At 46.8% G+C, this 16,286-nt stretch overlaps 2 protein-coding genes across 3 annotated transcripts in view; one reads left to right on the top strand and one right to left on the bottom strand.

The window, feature by feature from the left end:
• Positions 1-2,015: 2,015 nt before the first annotated feature.
• Positions 2,016-5,089, bottom strand: LOC139678360 (nuclear cap-binding protein subunit 2). 2 transcript variants are annotated; one of them, XR_011699017.1, is made up of 5 exons: positions 4,933-5,089; positions 4,633-4,814; positions 3,757-3,895; positions 2,603-2,775; positions 2,016-2,489 (listed from the first exon to the last, which is right to left on the bottom strand). XR_011699017.1 is itself a non-coding variant. In XM_071569126.1 (4 exons), exons 1-4 carry the CDS (start codon positions 5,017-5,019, stop codon positions 2,677-2,679), a joined length of 507 nt encoding a protein of 168 aa, XP_071425227.1. In that variant the 5' UTR covers positions 5,020-5,089; the 3' UTR covers positions 2,016-2,676. The 2 variants fall into 2 exon arrangements, 1 of the variants encoding a protein (XP_071425227.1); XM_071569126.1 differs by having other exon boundaries at positions 2,016-2,775.
• Positions 5,090-5,237: 148 nt separating this feature from the next.
• The window catches only part of TEX11 (testis expressed 11), a 35,267-nt gene continuing 24,218 nt past the window's right edge, over positions 5,238-16,286 (top strand). Inside the window, exons 1-8 of the mRNA XM_071569252.1 lie at positions 5,238-5,322; positions 5,414-5,583; positions 8,569-8,653; positions 9,809-9,888; positions 10,446-10,526; positions 10,607-10,726; positions 12,412-12,492; positions 15,312-15,397. Of these exons, the coding sequence (XP_071425353.1) occupies positions 5,292-5,322; positions 5,414-5,583; positions 8,569-8,653; positions 9,809-9,888; positions 10,446-10,526; positions 10,607-10,726; positions 12,412-12,492; positions 15,312-15,397 (734 nt within the window). The 5' untranslated portion in view covers positions 5,238-5,291. The remainder of the gene's footprint in view (positions 5,323-5,413; positions 5,584-8,568; positions 8,654-9,808; positions 9,889-10,445; positions 10,527-10,606; positions 10,727-12,411; positions 12,493-15,311; positions 15,398-16,286) is intronic.

The following is a 16,286-nucleotide window of genomic DNA, read 5'->3' as shown; positions in this document are numbered from 1 at the left end:
GAAACACGGGGAAAATCATGCACCCTCTTAGTGTCTATCTGTGTTTGAAGTGGCAGCAGCTTTAAGACACCAACAGGATATGCGTCCCTCCTCCAGTTTGCGTCACAGAGGAAGTGATTTTGACAAACTGCAACAGGTACGGGACTCACTGTTGAAGTGGGTTGATCCTCCTGCATTCCAGCGGCTGACCAAGCTGCTTGTATCACTTACCTCCTCAGGTGCTTGGGACTAGTTGATCTTTAAGTGCCCTTTCAACCCAAACCATTCTGTGATCCATTCAGGTTACCCAAAGGAGAGGGCTCACAAGCTGACAGTAACCTGCAATATGTATTCTCCAGAATCCCACAAGACCTACAAAAGCCAATGTCTCCTTCTTTGTTAGCTGGTGGAGACATAGTTGTTATCTTGATCACATCCACAGGACACGACATCCATCTAGTAATTCCATTCCCAGGAACTGAATAGCTGTTGGGCTTACCTATCCTCCTGCTGTTTTGGCCTCATTAATCCAGCACTGGAGCAGTCAGTCAGGAACTCACATACCTGCTGGTGGCTGTAGTCTTTCCTTATGTCTCAAAGTTCTGATGAGGTCAGACTACGTGGTTTCTGCTTGTCTGAATACCCTCACACATTCCTGCATTTTCTTTGCTGAAGAATCAGCACTGAACCTTTTTTCTTAGTAGCTGATAACATGGACCAATTGACCTCCATGTCCACAGTTTTTCATGACTGGAGCAACTGTAGTTGTTCTTGTTTGGGTCCTTATCTCTATGCCCCCAGTCTCAGCCAAGGTATTCTCAGAGGTGTTTTGGGTCCCTGAGTTAACCACAGCCCTCTGATAGCCCCGAGCTGTGGCTCAGCAGGCACACGCCAAGGCCCAGCACAGGGCCAGGAGCTGCTGGTTTTCACTGGGGTAGGCACAGCCCTCTTGTCAGGAGGCATGTCAGTTTGCCAGGGTTACTTGCCTGTTCAGGTGTAAAGTCCCAGGCTATGGGAGGTCGTAACTACCCCAGGTCCTGCCCAAACCCTTCCACACATTCTGCCACCCACACACCGGCTGCCTCAGGGCATGTTTTAGTATTGACTCACCCAAAAGTTGCCTCCTCTTACACCAGGACGACACCAGATTACACAGATCCCATGACACGCCAACAGTGTTAATTAGCAGTATTAAACAGCTCATGTAAGGGTGAGCAGGGACCTCGGGAGCCTGCAGAATAAAACCACCCCCCTCAGTCCTGGAGAGCTACCCCAGTGCCAGGGCAAAGCACAGAGATGTGGTTTGTACCAACACGTTCCCAAGCCCAACAAAGCAAAGAGATAAGCAGTGCAGCCAACAACCTGTGACCCAACAGGAGCTGCCTGCTTAGCAACTCCTACAGCCATAGCACATGAACACAAAACTGCCGTTGTCCCAGGCCCCACGCTGGGCACCAAACAGGATTGTGGGGGGGTGACCCTGACTGGACTCCAGGGACCCACTGGGCTGCTCTACCACTCCCCTCCTCGGCAGGACAGGAGGGAGAAAGTAAGATGGAAACAGAAGTTGTAGGTCAAGATAAAGGCAGTTTAATAAAGCAAAAGCAAGGTCGTACGTGGAAGCAAAGGAAAACTAAATATTTATTCTCTACTTCCCACCAGCAGGAGATGTCCAGCCACTTGCTGGGAAGCAGGGCTTCAGTACACACAGCAGCTGCTCCACAAGGGAGATGCTGACTCAAGAAATGTCTCCCTCCTCCTTTTTCTGAACTCTTATAGCTGAGCAGACACCACATGGTGTGGAATATCCCTTTGGTCAGGCTGGGTCAGATGCCCTTGCTCTGCCCCCTCCCAAGATCTTGCCCCTACCCAGCCTGATGGTGAGGGGGAAATGCTGGAGGCAGCCTTGATATTGTGGGAACACTGCTCAGCAGTAGCCAAAACACTGGTGTGTTATCAACACCTTCCCAGCTACCAATACAAAGCACAGCTCTAGGAGGTCTGTCAGGGGTGAAAATACCTTCATCTCAGCCAGACCCAATACAACTGTTTATTTAAAAAATTAACAGAAACTTTTAACAAAATCACACCGAACAGCAAGGATCTGAAAAGCCAGGCAGCACAGGGGCATCATAAAGAGAAATGCTCTGCAGGCCCTGACCAACCCAAGGGCTGGATGTGCAGACAACCGCCTCCAAGTGGATGATAAGACCTTGTTCCACTTCCCTCATCCAAACAATGACACTGCTATTTTAAGCAGGTGAGGTGGTAAATTAGAAACCTGAATCTCCTGTGCATCCCCACGAGGTAGGCCCCTGGAGGGCTCAGATGGTGGTAAGCTCTTAAACATGTTCCATTTGAAAGCAACCATGGCTGCAGTTGCAGCTTGGAGGAAGTCACCTGCTTAGCTGCAACATGAAGGCTATGTCATAGCATAAGGTGTGTGTGACATGCTGCATTTCTTCTTGCCCAGATTCCTGCAGAGCTGTCCATTTTTTCCCCTTGTTGCCCTGCATCAACACAGAACATCCTCTCTAGCTCAGAAGGAAGGGAGAATGAATACATGTATATCCACAGTCTAAGGAGGGTCACCTTTTGCTGGAACTTGGATCTCACTCCATACCTCGATGCCAAATGTGAGAGCAGGGCCAGCTCTGGAAGGACAGAGCCCTCTATGAGCCAGCACCCACAAGGCAGTTAATAGATTGCAGGCTGATGATTTGCCTTCTGCATCTGGATGATCTTGCCAAAGCCGCCTCTTCCCACATCGTAGTCTGTCCGGTACTCATCTCGCACCTGGGGCACAGCAGGAACACATGTCAGGGCCCTGCACTGCTCTGCCTGCCACCAGACATCAAAATCATCACCCCCTCCTTGTTCAGTTGGGGGGCAACTGAAGGTCAAGTGAGAAGCACTTCAACTCCTTTGAGATCTCTTCAAAATAACCCCACCCCAGGTGGAGGTTGGTCTCTTCTCCCAGGCACTCAGCAATAGGACAAGGAGGCACGATGGGCTCAAGCTCTGCCAGGGGAAAATGAAGTTGGAGAGCAGAAAAAATTCTTTCCAGAGAGAGTGCTCAGGCATTGGAATGGGCTGCCCAGAGAGGGGGTGGATTCCCCATCCCTGGAGGTTTTTAAACTGAGATTGGCCGTGGCACTGAGTGGACCGGAGTCCACGGAGGGACTGGAGTTGGACCAAGGGTTGGACTTGATGATCTCAGAGGTCTTTTCCAACCCAGTCAATTCTGTGATTCTAATCCACCAAAAAGGTGGCAATGGTGGTGAAAATGACAGATAAGGATATATCTGATGGCTCAGGTATTTTCAAATAAGCAAGGAAAACACACCAAAAAAAATTTCATTCAGCTTTGCAGTCCAGCTTTCTGAACTGCCAGGCTTGGCCCTCAGGATATTTTATCCCCTCCACCACAGAAATCTGCAAAGGAACCTCACCTTTGCCCTGGGGCAAACTGCTGTGGTGTGAGAGTGGCCTGGCAGCTACACTGTCCCCTTTCACACTAATCCTGCACCACTTTAAGAGTACTAGCTTGGATCTGGGAACATTCTGCTTCCATTACAGGAAGTCTGGTGTCCTAGACAGAAATGGCCTTAAGGTCTATCCCTCGCTTTTAACACCAGGCATCAACTACCAACACAACCCTGGAGTGACCAAACCTCATCAGGTCTTTACAGTCTGTGTGAGACAAAACAAGCAAAGAAGCACAGAGCCTTTTTTGGGAGGGATCAAATTCAGGTGGCGAACTGGCATGGCCTTTACCTGTCCTCCAGTCTTCCCTCTTCCATACTGCCTGCCCTCCTTGAACCCGGCATCCCAGTCGGTCCGGATGATCCGATCATCCAGCCGGGTGCCGTTGATGAACCGCATGGCGTGCTCGGCATCCGCCCTCGTGTAGTATCTGAGGCTGCTGTAAGGAGAACTGAGCCTGCTTTTTGTGTTGGGCAGAGGGAAAATAAAGAAGAGAACTACTGCATTGAGAAACAAACCCAAAACACAGCTCTGCCTTCCAGCCTTTTCTTCCCTACAGATCAAAAGCTGCACTGAATTTGGCCAAAGCTTGGAAAGGATTCTGCACTTTAATGTTGGTACCTGCACAGACAAGAACTTGAAACAAAGACATTAAAGCCTTGCTAAGGGCAAGAAATAGGTAAGATGCTTTTTTATGTTATGTGAAACTTGATTGAAGCAGCACAAAAGGGGGATGTTTCACAGCAGAGCTCTGCACAGACAGCTCACGGCATGACCTGTAGGAGCGTGTACCCTGTGCCTGGGAATGCCCCCATGGCTTATCCTGCTCCTTCCTTCAGCTGGAAAGCTGAGGGGAGAACGTCAGCACGTGCTGTGGCCATGGTCAGGCTGGGGGCTCAGTTCTCACTGTGGCCTTAAAAACACCAAAGGAACTAATAAATTAAAGCAGCTCTCTGCCACCTCCAGGAAGTACAGCAGGGGCGGCACTTGTGACATTTGGCACCGCTGCACCTTCTGTGTCACAGGAGAGGCAGGAGCAAGGTTGGCAGGGATGTGCCTGGTAGGAAGCACTTGGCTGTGGCTCCTTCCAGCGGCAGCACAGCTGAGCCTGGAACTGAACGTGGCAACCACACACGGGGGCTGACAGAAGGGGAAGAGAAAGGATACTCGACAAAGCAGAAGCCACAAGGGGTCTTCTTGATCTTGTCCAGCCCCATGACAATCCTCTTGACATCCCCGCACTTGGAGAAGAGCTCCTGGATCTGCTCCTCGGTGGTGTAGAAGGACAGGTTGCCGACGTACAGCGTCGAAGAGATCTTCAGGGACTTCTCCTGCAGCTGCCTGCTGCCCTGCGGGCACAGAGGCGCACGCGGCGGGGTCAGCGGGCCCGCCGCCGCCTCCCCGCTCCCTCCCGCTGCCCGGCCCGGCCCCGGCCCCGGTCCCGGTCCCCCCCGGCCCCGGGCGCACCCGGAAGTGCTGGTCGCGGTACTGGCTGATCTCGCAGTACGAGTCGCTGTTGAGCCCGCTCAGCGTGGTGTGCAGCAGCCCCGACATCGCGCCCGGACCCCGCTCGGGACCCGCTCCCGGGACCCCTCCGGAAGCGCCGCGCGCACCGGAAACCGCCCGCGGCTCGCGACGCTGAGCCACGCGATTGGCTGAGACAGCTGTCGCTCAGGCTGAAAAGGCGGGGCTAGCGCGCCGGACAGCCAATCGGAGCGCGGGAGGGCCGGCGCGAGCGCTGGGCGGGCCGGGCGGTGAGCGCGGTGCGCGCAGGCGCAGTGCGGCCCCGCCGCCATTCCCGCCCTCCCTGAGGGGCCGGCCCGGCCATGGCGGCGCCGTCTGTGGCCGCGCTGGAAGGTGCCGGAATCTCCGCCTCTCCCCGCCCCATTAAGGCCGCCCCCGGGCCGCTGGGCTGTATGTGACGACCCGCTCCCGTCCTGTGTTGCAGGGCTGGTGCGGGAGCTGCTGAAGGAGGAGGTGCCGTCGCGCATCGCCGCGCTCACCGAGGAGCTGTTCCAGGCGGCGGGGAACATCCCTGAGGGGCACAGGGCGGCGGAGGGAGAGCCCCCCGCGGCTCCGGGGGATGCCTGTGCTGAGCCCCCCGCAGCCCTGGCCCAGGTTGGTGCTGCAGCCCCGCAAGCACCGCGGCTGCTCCGCCCCTCGGCAGGGAAGATCGGTGTTTACCCTACTGAAATGTAAACAAAACAGTTCGGTCTTGAGTCGTGAAATCCCCAAATAAAGTGGGAAATGTTACATTTAAAAGTCAGTGCGAAACGTGGATCGAGATGTGCCAGTGTGTGTTGCCGCTCCCCTCTGGTGAGAGCAGCCCTGGGTGCCTGTCCAGCCCTGGGCCCTCAGGAAGGACAAGGAGCCGCTGGAGCAAGTCCAGAGACCACCAAGGTCATCAGAGGGTTGGGACACCCCTGGGAGGACAGGCTGAGAGCTCGGGGTGTCAGCCTGGAGAGGAGAAGGCTCCAGGGAGACCTGAGAGCCCCTTCCAGAGTCTGAAGGGGCTCCAGGAGAGCTGGAGAGGGATTTGGGACAAGGGATGGAGTGACAGGACAAGGGGAATGGCTTTAAACTGAAAGGGTAGATTTAGATTAGATTTTAGGAAGGAATTTTTGGCTATGAGTGTGGGCAGGCCAGGCCAGGGTGCCCAGGGAAGCTGTGGCTGCCCCAACCCTGGGAGTGTCCCAGGCAGGTTGGATGGGGCTTGGAGCACCCTGGGATAGTGGGAGGTGTCCCTGCCCATGGCAGGGAGTTGGAACAAGATGGTCTTTAAGGTCCCTTTCAACGCAAACCATTCTGATGATAATGGGAAAAGCTGCTGGTAATTGGCAGTGTTAAGGTTTTTATTATTCCAATTTCTAGTAGTTTCCAACTGTCATTTCAAGTAAAAATGCAAGCAGAGAGCACTGATGCATTGAGAGTTTGGTGCTGGGTCAGTGGAGACGTCCTTCTCCTCTTGTGTGTGCAGTCCTGTAATGACAGCAGGTACTTGGGGAAGAAGAAAACAAACAAACGTGTCATTTTACTGCCTGGTAAACCCAGTACACAATACGAGAGAGGGAAATAATCATTCTCAGTATTTATAAAAGTTTATCAGGTCACTGTTAATAATGTTTTAATTTGTTTTCCTTCTGTGTATTTTGCTGAAGAATGACTTATAAAGTAGTAAACACGTACTTTAAAAGTCCTTTTTCAGAAAGAAATCTGATAAGTAATGCATGAACTTGGAATTAGACCCTGAGATCAGCTCAGCTGGTTAAAACTTGGTTGTAATTTTGCCAAGGTCATGGGTTCAATCCCCTGTGTGGGTGATTGACTTAAGAGTTGGACTCGATGATCCTTGTGGGTCCCTTCCAACTCAGAATAGTCTGTGATTCTGGGAATAAAAACAAGACCAGTTAAGATATTGTCCAACTTTTCCCTCCAAAACTGTATTTTCAAGACAGATGTAACTCACAGTAATTACCATCTTAAGGAAGATTTTTTTGCTTTTGAAAGTCCTAAATTTGCATCATGGAGTGAGACTGGTTAGCAAGTGTCACAACAGAAAGTAGTGTGGGGTGTGAAGAAATACAAGAGCATAAAACTGGTATCCTTCAGTTCTGCCTGAATCAGTTTGGCTAAATTATTTTTGAAGTAAGGAGAAATCATTAATGTGTGATCTGGTCTCTTCAGTAAAAGGGACTGTAAATGTCTCCTCGTTAATCAGGAGTTTATTTACTGTCAATATATGCCATGGAAAATGGAATTTAAAGTGATGGAAAGTGCAGTCCTTCAGGGTGGGTTGCCAAAGCAGTGTGTTTATGTAGTCCTGCATCATCTTTTGAACAAGACTGTGCAGTCAGTAGCCCTTGTTTTTTGTTTGCTAACATGGAAAGCTTCCCAGTGTAGGTATTTAAGATAATTAATCTACTTAATTTTTTTGATATGCAGAAGAGGTGAAGCCTTACTGCAGATCCATTGTCAAACCTGATAAGGTTCTTGCAGTTGTTTTCCAATCCCTTCAGATCTCTCAACATGTTTAAATGTACATAAAGTGTTCTGAGGCTGCCAGGGAATCACTTTGTTTGGGACATGGGGGTGTGAAATTGCACACAGTTTTTCTCTGTGAGGGTTTTGGAGAAATTTTCATCCCAGATGGATGGGGTGAGTGAGGTCACGTTTGCTGAGTCTGGACTTGATAGAAACAGGTTAGGGCACTTCAGTTAAGGGAGTTTGTTTAGGAACATACTCAAATGCACCTTAAGTCCAGCACTTCACTTACAGAATTCTCTTTTATGTGGAATTTCAGTTGGGAGCCAAAGGCATCGAGGGATGGTGTGACAGAATGTGCTGCTTGCCATGATTTGTTAGTTCTGTTTAGTTTCAGACCTTGTCAGCCTTGGATTTACAGTCATGTTCTTTCCTACCTTGCTTAATCTTAGAAGTGCTCTCGTGTTTTCAGAAATGTGACAGTCTTTGTAAGACTGACTGGTGCTTATGACAAGTCTGTGCTTCCTGACAGCTCTGGGTGCTCCCAGAAAGGAACGGCCCAGACTTTTCGGTGAAGAAATGCTGTGTGGTCTGTTCATCCTGCCTGGTTTTGGGTCACTGTCTGGGATGTCCCTGTGGAATCACATGGCAGTTTTATGGAAAACTCACACCTTTGACTCCAGAGTAGAATCACAGAATGGATTGAGTTGGAAAAGACCTTCGAGATCCTCAAGTCCAACCCTTGGTCCAACTCCAGTCCCTTTACCAGATCATGGCACTCAGTGCCACGGCCAACCTCAGTTTAAAAACCTCCAGGGATGGGGAATCCACCCCCTCTCTGGGCAGCCCATTCCAATGCCTGAGCACTCTCTCTGGAAACAATTTTTTTCTGATCTTCAATTTCCCCTGGCAGAGCTTGAGCCCATCATGCCCCCTTGTCCTATTGCTGAGTGCCTGGGAGAAGAGACCAACCCCCACCTGGCTGGAACAGGGAGTTGCTCAAACATGTGGACAGGTCCTTACTGTGATACACATGAAAGACAGTTCTTTTTCCAGTGGTAAACTTGAATGGGAGCCACCCCCATCCAGGCCCCAATGAAATCTGATGGATTCTCCCCCCAGGTAGAAGAGGGTGCAGTCAGCCTGTGGAACTGGGCCGTGGTCAAACACACTGGGGCTGTTCTCAGCGAGGAGCAGAAAGCCAAACGTACGTATCTTCTGTGCCTTCCTGAATGTGTCCCATGTAGCATGGAATGACAAACTCCCTGCTGACATGGACATGTGCAGTGCTGTAGGTTTGTTTGGGTCTTTGCAGGTAGGGTGTAGAAAGAGGAAAATGTGCAGCTGGGCTTGTACAAACTGTTAAGGTTTAATGGATGTACTGGTTACCCTCCTGTGGCTCACAGTCAGTGTGGGCATTCTGGTCACCCCTCACTTCATGCCAGGGCATCACAAAGAGGTGATGGCACCAAAGGGAGCTGCAATTTACCTTCTGATGCTGTGGCTCTACTCTAAAAGTGTATGGACATAGCAGAGATGTAAATTTTAGACTATTGGTCGCTTAATTTATATCAAGTGAGATTGTTTATTTAACTATCTCATCAGTGTTTATATGCAGAAAAACAACCCTCTTTACTGACCTGCCTTAGCCAGGTACACAGATGGTGGGTTCTCTTGGAGCCCGTGGCAGGGATGGGGGAAAGAAATGAGCTCTTTGGCCTTTTGCCTCAGTGTGTTCTTTGTGTGGTTCTGTGGGATTGCATTATCAGGCCTGTGTTCTTGTCTTGAGGGATTATAGTCAAAATTATGTATAATCTGCACCATATAAATTGTATCAGGTAAAGGGAAAAGGGTAAGTTTACACAAAATAGAGCGTAATGCTCTCAGATCTCAGCTGAAGGGCCAGGGAGGGGCTGTTTTAAATACATTAAGTCGTGTCTTTTCCATCCCTGATTTATAAAGAATGCCTGAAAATATTTTTACTTCTTACTTTGAAACTGTAAAGATTATTAAACTTTATTTCCTTGTTTTGCTCCAGGCTGTTTTGAGGCTCTCAAGACATGTTACTCTCAGCATCTGCAATGTAATTAAATCTTTGAATACCATGTATTTAACTTAAACTCTCTCAAAATTGTTTAATAGGTATTTTAATGAGAGTATTTTTTTCTTACCTCCTGCAAAGCAGTTTTAAGCATCTTGGCTAAAATTCAGATTCTTTTCACTCCTGAAGCTTTCCAGTTTTTCTCTCTTGTGATTTAAAATACCAAACAGCCTCTCAGAGGTGGCAAGGCCTGACTTTCTGTAAAAAGAAAATAAAGAAGTGCAAAGGAAGCTCCTGACTGGCTGTGCTGCTCCCTTGCAGTGCGGTTTGTGGCCTGCAGACTGATCAGCCTTTGTGAGGGCAGAGATCCCCCAGAGAGAACCATCCGAAGGCAGATTTTGGTAAGGCTGATTGTGGGTGAGCAACGAGGTACAGTTGATCCCCCAGGGAATCTTCAGATCTCATTATGGTTGTTTTGGAAAGGGAGTGAAATGTACGTGTGGTTCTGGAAGGATGGTTGGTGTTTTGGCAGGAATGCTGCTGACTCCTCTCATCACTTAGGGAAGATAAGATGGATGATCTCAATTTTCCCTTTTAAGAAAACAAAGTACGAGCTGAAGTGGGGCCTGTATTTTGCAGGGGTACCTTGCTGAGCCAGTGGAGTTGGGAATGTCTGGATAGTGTGGTTACCATCATGTCTTTTCCTAGGATAAAATGAGTTATGAGCAGCACATTGATTTATTTCAGTATCTTATCATACTGTCTGGGAGGACACTCAGTCTTATGCTGCATGTGAGTGTTCAGGACCTCATTCAGAAGTGAGAGTTGCTGGTCAGAAATTGCAGAGCTGAAATCCCCTTGTCCTATGTTAGACACATAATCAAGGAGAGGAGATCTTACATTTCCTTCCTTGAAAGTGACTTCATTTGCCCAAAGGACTTACAGTTTTCTCCTTCAGATGTCAATGAAAACCGGGAAAGGATGGATAGATGTTGGAAAGGCTGATCTTGCTGATGGATTTCTAGAGAATGCCATGAGTGTAAGTTCTTCTCCAGTTTTATTCCTTACATTTGTGCCATTTGTGAGTTCCGTGGGTGACGCCTGTGCTGTGTCTTCCAGAACATAGAGAGGCTCTATGCGAAGCTGCGCGCGGGGAGCGATGGCGAGGCAGATACTCACAAGCACAGGGCTGATGTGGAGAAAAACCTTTTCAAAGTACTCTCTTATCAAGCTGAATCAGTACGTGTGTTCTTCACTGTTTGCCTTATAAGTCACTAGGTATAAAGGGAAACTCTGACCCAGTTATTACATACCTGAGTGCCTGGCATTGAAGACTTGCTGAGGGATGTGTTTCCTTCACTCAGATCTAAGATAGCACATCTCATGTTTGCAGTCAGTGTTGCAGTCAGTTAATGATTTTTAATTTCCCTGACTTATCACACTCATTTCTGCTGGGGTGTTTATATCTTCCAGTTCAGATCTGTTGCTCTGTGATTTGGCCAGCAGTGCTGCCTGTATGAATCATAAATGTAAAAGTTCCAACAGTGTCCTGTGCTTGGCTGAAGAAGAGGAGTGGGACGGGCCATTGACTTAAGAGTTGAACTCGATGATCCTTGTGGGTCCTTCCAACTCAGAATAGTCTGTGATTCTGTCTGTGGTTCTGTGACTGGTGCAGAGCCTGAATCTCCCAGACTGAGTTCATGTCACATTTGCACTTTTGCTCTGCAGTTACTTAAATACTCATCATACTGCATTTATATTTGCAATTAGGCAAATGAAGGTATGTGCAGGTGGTATTCCTGGCAGCCAAGGTCCATGTCTAAGAAGTAGATACACTGGTACAAAATCTTCTGCAACTTAGAACTTTCATGACTTTCAGACCCTGAGATCAGCTCAGTTGGTTAAAACTTGGTTGTAATAATGCCAAGGTCATGGGTTCAATCCCCTGTGTGGGTGATTGACTTAAGAGTTGGACTCGATGATCCTTGTGGGTCCTTCCAACTCAGAATAGTCTGTGATTCTGGGTCTGTGACTCTGCAAACTCATGAACATCCTCAAAGCTGTCAATATTATGTGTCATCAGAGATCCTGCTGTACCTGAGTGCCCTCTCTTCCATGACCTCACACATGCTGCTTTCCATACATGAAGGCTTTATACACTGGGAGAATCAGTATAAAATTGCAAGGTCTGGAAATAGTGAGTTCTATGGTGTTTGATATTTTCTTTCCAGTCTTAACCTCTGGCATTGTACAAGGAGGTAAGAGTCATGGTGATACTTATTAAAAAAAACAGCCTGGTGCAATATGAGAGAGGTCTGAAAAAGTGCTAAAGGTTTTCTAGGGCATAAACAAGACAAATTACAGTAATTGCAAGTATGTTACTTAGAAATTCTAAGCTTTGTGAGGAATTGTTGCACCTGACTGAAGTGCCTGAGCACTTTATCAACGCTATAGAGTATTACAGACATAGGACTGTTCATACAAGCAGGTGTAGTTCCTGCATTTGTTGATCTCAACTGCTGACTTCAGTATCTGGAAGGGGAGTGCTGTCTCCAAAATTCTCAGCATTTGCCCTAAACGGGCTAAAGCAGTGGCCAGAATGTTTAACTTGGTCCTGGAGGCAAAAGGAGAGGTGATGTAAGATTTGCTGAAATGTTGTACCATCCTAACACCTGAATGATCATCTGTCCCATCCATTTGGCCTTTGCACACCACCTGAGGACTGCAGGGATTTTCTGGGTGTCTTTATCATCTGACAATGTATAGAAACAATTATTATAGCACTGTGAGGACAGATACCTAATCCCAAACCTCTCTTTACTACATGTGAAAAGCCCAAGTCCTGTTTTAAAGAATCAGTCTTGTGGTGAGTTTGGTGACCAGTTGCACACCATCATTGTTGGCTTTCTCTGCTGCTTTCTTAGGCGGTTGCTCAAGAGGATTTTCAGAGGGCAGTGGGGTGTGTGCAGCGCTGCAAAGATATTTTGATGAAATTGCCAAAAGAAGTAAGTGAGAACATCCCTTCTTTGTCACTCCTAACTTCAAGAACCTACTTCCCTCTCTATATGTTGAGGAATGACATGGACTTTGTGTCCCTTGTGGTTCGTTGCCTCTGAGATTTTTTTTTTACTAAAAATGTTGCATGAAAACAGCAGTTTTTTTTCAAAGTGATTTTTGTTTTCTTGCTTCTCATGATGTAGAATTTGAAATAGAATGATAAATTCTTCCTAAACACTGAGAAGACAAATCAGCAGGCAAGGCAAAAAGGTTTCTATATTGAATGGTCCACCTACTCTGCTACAGAACCAGCTGCATTTTATGTCTTGAACTTGTATATTGTATCTTCTCTTGTTCCCATGTGAACTTTTGTCTGGGGACAGATGGGACAAGGGAAAAGCTGTTCCTGGGTTTTGATAAGCAAGTCCATCACTATCCTCAGTACTAATCTTCATCTTGGTAGAACTGCAGAGGCTCCCACTGCACTGAACTGTTTTTTGTATTTCTTCTGAGACAGACAAAACAAACTGACATATGCAGACTAGTTCTTTGTTTGCAAAGATAATATGTTTATATCAGGATAAACTTTCCCACATCTATTTTCATTGCTTACATGTTTTCTCAATATTTAGGAAACACTTTGTTCCTGACTCTCTGGTATAAGCACTAAACTTCAAAGGGGAAGGTGCAAATTCTCAAAGGGAAATATGGGAAATATGGTTGGAGATTATCTGTGTTTTTAACCGATTAAACTTCAACTGATTTTAAGCTGGTTTTTGTGATCTACAGGCCTTGTTCAAGTGCATCTGAGTGGCTAAGTCAGTTGCATGGCTCTAGCTTTGATTTGAATCATAAGAGCAGAGTTTCTTACTGTGAATTATTGAAAATACTCACTGGGATCTTTGCACTGGTGTTCCTTATTTAATTTTAAATGAACTTCATTCTTTCTACTTGAACTCCTTCATTAAATAGCATTAAACTTCTGTTGAATGCTCTTCACAAACCAGGAGCACTGATGCAGACAAGGAAAAGGTTTCTCATCGTGAGAGATACAATTTACTTCTGGTTTAGAGAGAAACAAGAAGAAGTGAAGAGCTAATGATTGCTGGGTGAAACGTTTGGGCTGCTGGGTATCTGTTAGTCCTGAACTTTGCCAGAGTCCTACTGTGCCAGAGAGCACCTGGAGGGTGTCCCAAGGAGGTTGTTGTGTCACAGTGCTGTGTGGTGCCATGGATCAGCTGGAGAGGATTTCCATGTTGTGGATCATGGAATCATAGAATGGATTGGGTTGGAAAAGACCTCCAAGATCACCAAGTCCAACCCTTGGTCCAACTCCAGTCCCTTTACCAGATCATGGCACGCAGTGCCATGGCCAATCTCAGTTTAAAAACCTCCAGGGATGGGGAATCCACCCCCTCTCTGGGCAGCCCATTCCAATGCCTGAGCACTCTCTCTAGAAAGAATTTTTTTCTGATCTCCAACTTCAATTTCCCCTGGCAGAGCCTGAGCCCATCGTGCCCCCTTGTCCTATTGCTGAGTGCCTGAGAGAAGAGACCAACCCCCGCCTGGCCAGAACTTCCCTTCAGGCAGTTCTAGAGAGTGCTGAGGTCACCTCTGAGCCTCCTCTTCTCCAGGCTAAACACCCCCAGCTCCCTCAGCCTCTCCCCACAGCACTTGTGCTCCAGTCCCTTCTCCAGCCTCGTTGCTCTTCTCTGGCCCCGCTCCAGCCCCTCAATCTCTTTCCTGAATTGAGGGGCCCAGAACTGAACACAACACTCAAGGTGTGGCCTCCCCAAGGCAGAGTCCAGGGGAAGGGTCACTGCCCTGGTCCTGCTGGCCACGCTATTTTTGATGCAGGCCAGGATCCCATTGGCCTTCTTGGCCACCTGGGCACAGTGTTGTCAGTAGTCCATGGACCAGTACTCAGTACAGTAAACTTTCTGTTCTGGAAAGAAAACATTCACAAATGAATTTATGAAAAACAAGAGTTTCTCATCTGAGAGTGATCCTTTTTTGTGTTTGTGCTTACTGAGTCCGTGCTTTTGCTTCTGGATTGCTAAGAAATAATAAAATTGAAGCAAGATGTTGTGCCACCTTTCTTTTTTTTGTCTGAGGATTTGAAATCTCTTGTCACTTGCAAGAAACATCATTTATACTTGGAAAAAAAAGTAACTGCAGAGACAAAATGGATGTAAATATTGGCAGTGTGTTAGCATATGAAATGACTTTTCTGTCTCTTTTTCAGATGACATGTGACAGCTGCAAATAATTTCAAAGGGAAGACAAGTTGTTATGAGCAGATGTTGTCAGGGCTGATTCGTAAAGCAGAAAGCAACAGTGCTTAATTAAGCATTCAAAAATGGTTTCTCCTAAAACTTTTAATGCAGATGATAGTTTTTTAACCCCAAAGAGACGTGCTGGGAAGAAACCTATCATGGAAGATGTAGAGTCCCTGTCACTTAAATATGTTAAAATTTTTTGTCATTTTTAAAGATGAGGTTGTCATATTCCCCTTTTCCCTCTCAAGTTTTAATTTTTATTGTTTACTTTACACAGTTCTGGTGCTTTCAGTGTGATTCGTTGAGGAACTGTGTGTTTCAAGAGTCCTGCTGCTTTGTGTGTCCCAGGCTGGTTCAGATGCTTCCCTTTCCCACACAATTGTGGTTCTATTTTGGTAATTCTCAATGTCCCCTCGTAAAAGGCCAGAAGTGTTAACAGTGGTTGTATCTTTGAGGTAAAATGCATTTTGAGGAACACGAGGCTGGAGTGCCACAGATCTAATGATGTTTTACAAGAACATTATGGAAACAGGAGTCTTTCATTGCAGACCTGTTACCTGTCAATCCTCTGTTACAATTTCGGCGTGGAAACCTATGAATCAAAGAGGTATGAAGAGAGCTGCTTCTGGCTCAGGTAATGTGTAACAAACAAAATAAAGTCCTGCCTTGAGATGTAAAAATAGGTGTGAAGGAGAGGGGGGAGCAAGCAAATGTAGAGGCCTATTTAAAAATATGAGAATAAAAGATTTTAGCTGAACCAGGTTAGTTAAGGAGATACTTTGTGATGGTCACACTCTGTTACCCAAAATTTATGTCTGTTCCACATCAATCTCCATGTCATTAGAATGAAAGTCATCTTTCCATGGTCCTCATCAGTTCTCTCCTTGACACTTCTTCAAGAGATTATTTTTCTGAAGAGGCTGTTCCCAGTTCTTGTGCCATTCGTAAATGACACTGAAAATCTGAAAATTTTGGAAGAGAGTGGATGAATCCTTCTGACCAGTTTTAAACTGATCTGTTTTAAACAGTATTTGACTTTCTCATAAAGGGGTGTTTTATTGAGGACAAGTCCTTGACTGATGAAAGACACATCAAGGTGAAAAAGGAAATGTTAGAAATGGTTTGGGTGGGGTCCAAATAAATAACTGTTGTGGTACTGCTGATGATGAGACAATACAGGCTGTCAGGAAGAGTATCCTCATGCCATGGTCACAGCCTCAGCACAGGAAATTTGGATTTCTGCCTTCTTGATCTTTTTCTTTTACACAGCCAGAAGAAAATGAATTGCAGCATTTAAAATCTGAAATAGTTCTGGTCACATTTTGACAACTATGTTGTCAAAGAGGATTTGTAGAAATGCTTAGAATTAATTACAGATGGTGCTTTGAAGGTTATTTGATATTTTATTCTTGTGGAAAATTCAATACCAAGTCCTGATGTCAAAATCTGGGGAGGAAATAAAGCTTTGCATAATGAAAATAACTGGTGAAAGAGATGGGGCTCCATCTAGTGGGTTAAGATTT

Source organism: Pithys albifrons, chromosome 14, assembly GCF_047495875.1.
Source record: "Pithys albifrons albifrons isolate INPA30051 chromosome 14, PitAlb_v1, whole genome shotgun sequence".
NCBI lineage: Eukaryota > Metazoa > Chordata > Aves > Passeriformes > Thamnophilidae > Pithys > Pithys albifrons.
Note: the sequence above shows the minus strand (reverse complement) of the source record. Positions and strands in the feature narration are given on the sequence as shown.

Coding starts and splice junctions, on each gene's coding strand:
- LOC139678360 (XM_071569126.1), bottom strand. CDS start 5,019: ATGTCGGGGCTGCTGCACACCACGCTGAGCGGGCTCAACAGCGACTCG. Junction 3,896..4,632: donor TGTGGCTTCTGCTTTGTCGA/GTATCCTTTCTC, acceptor CAGCAGCCTCAG/ATACTACACGAGGGCGGATG. Junction 2,776..3,756: donor GAGGGAAGACTGGAGGACAG/GTAAAGGCCATG, acceptor GCTGTGCCCCAG/GTGCGAGATGAGTACCGGAC.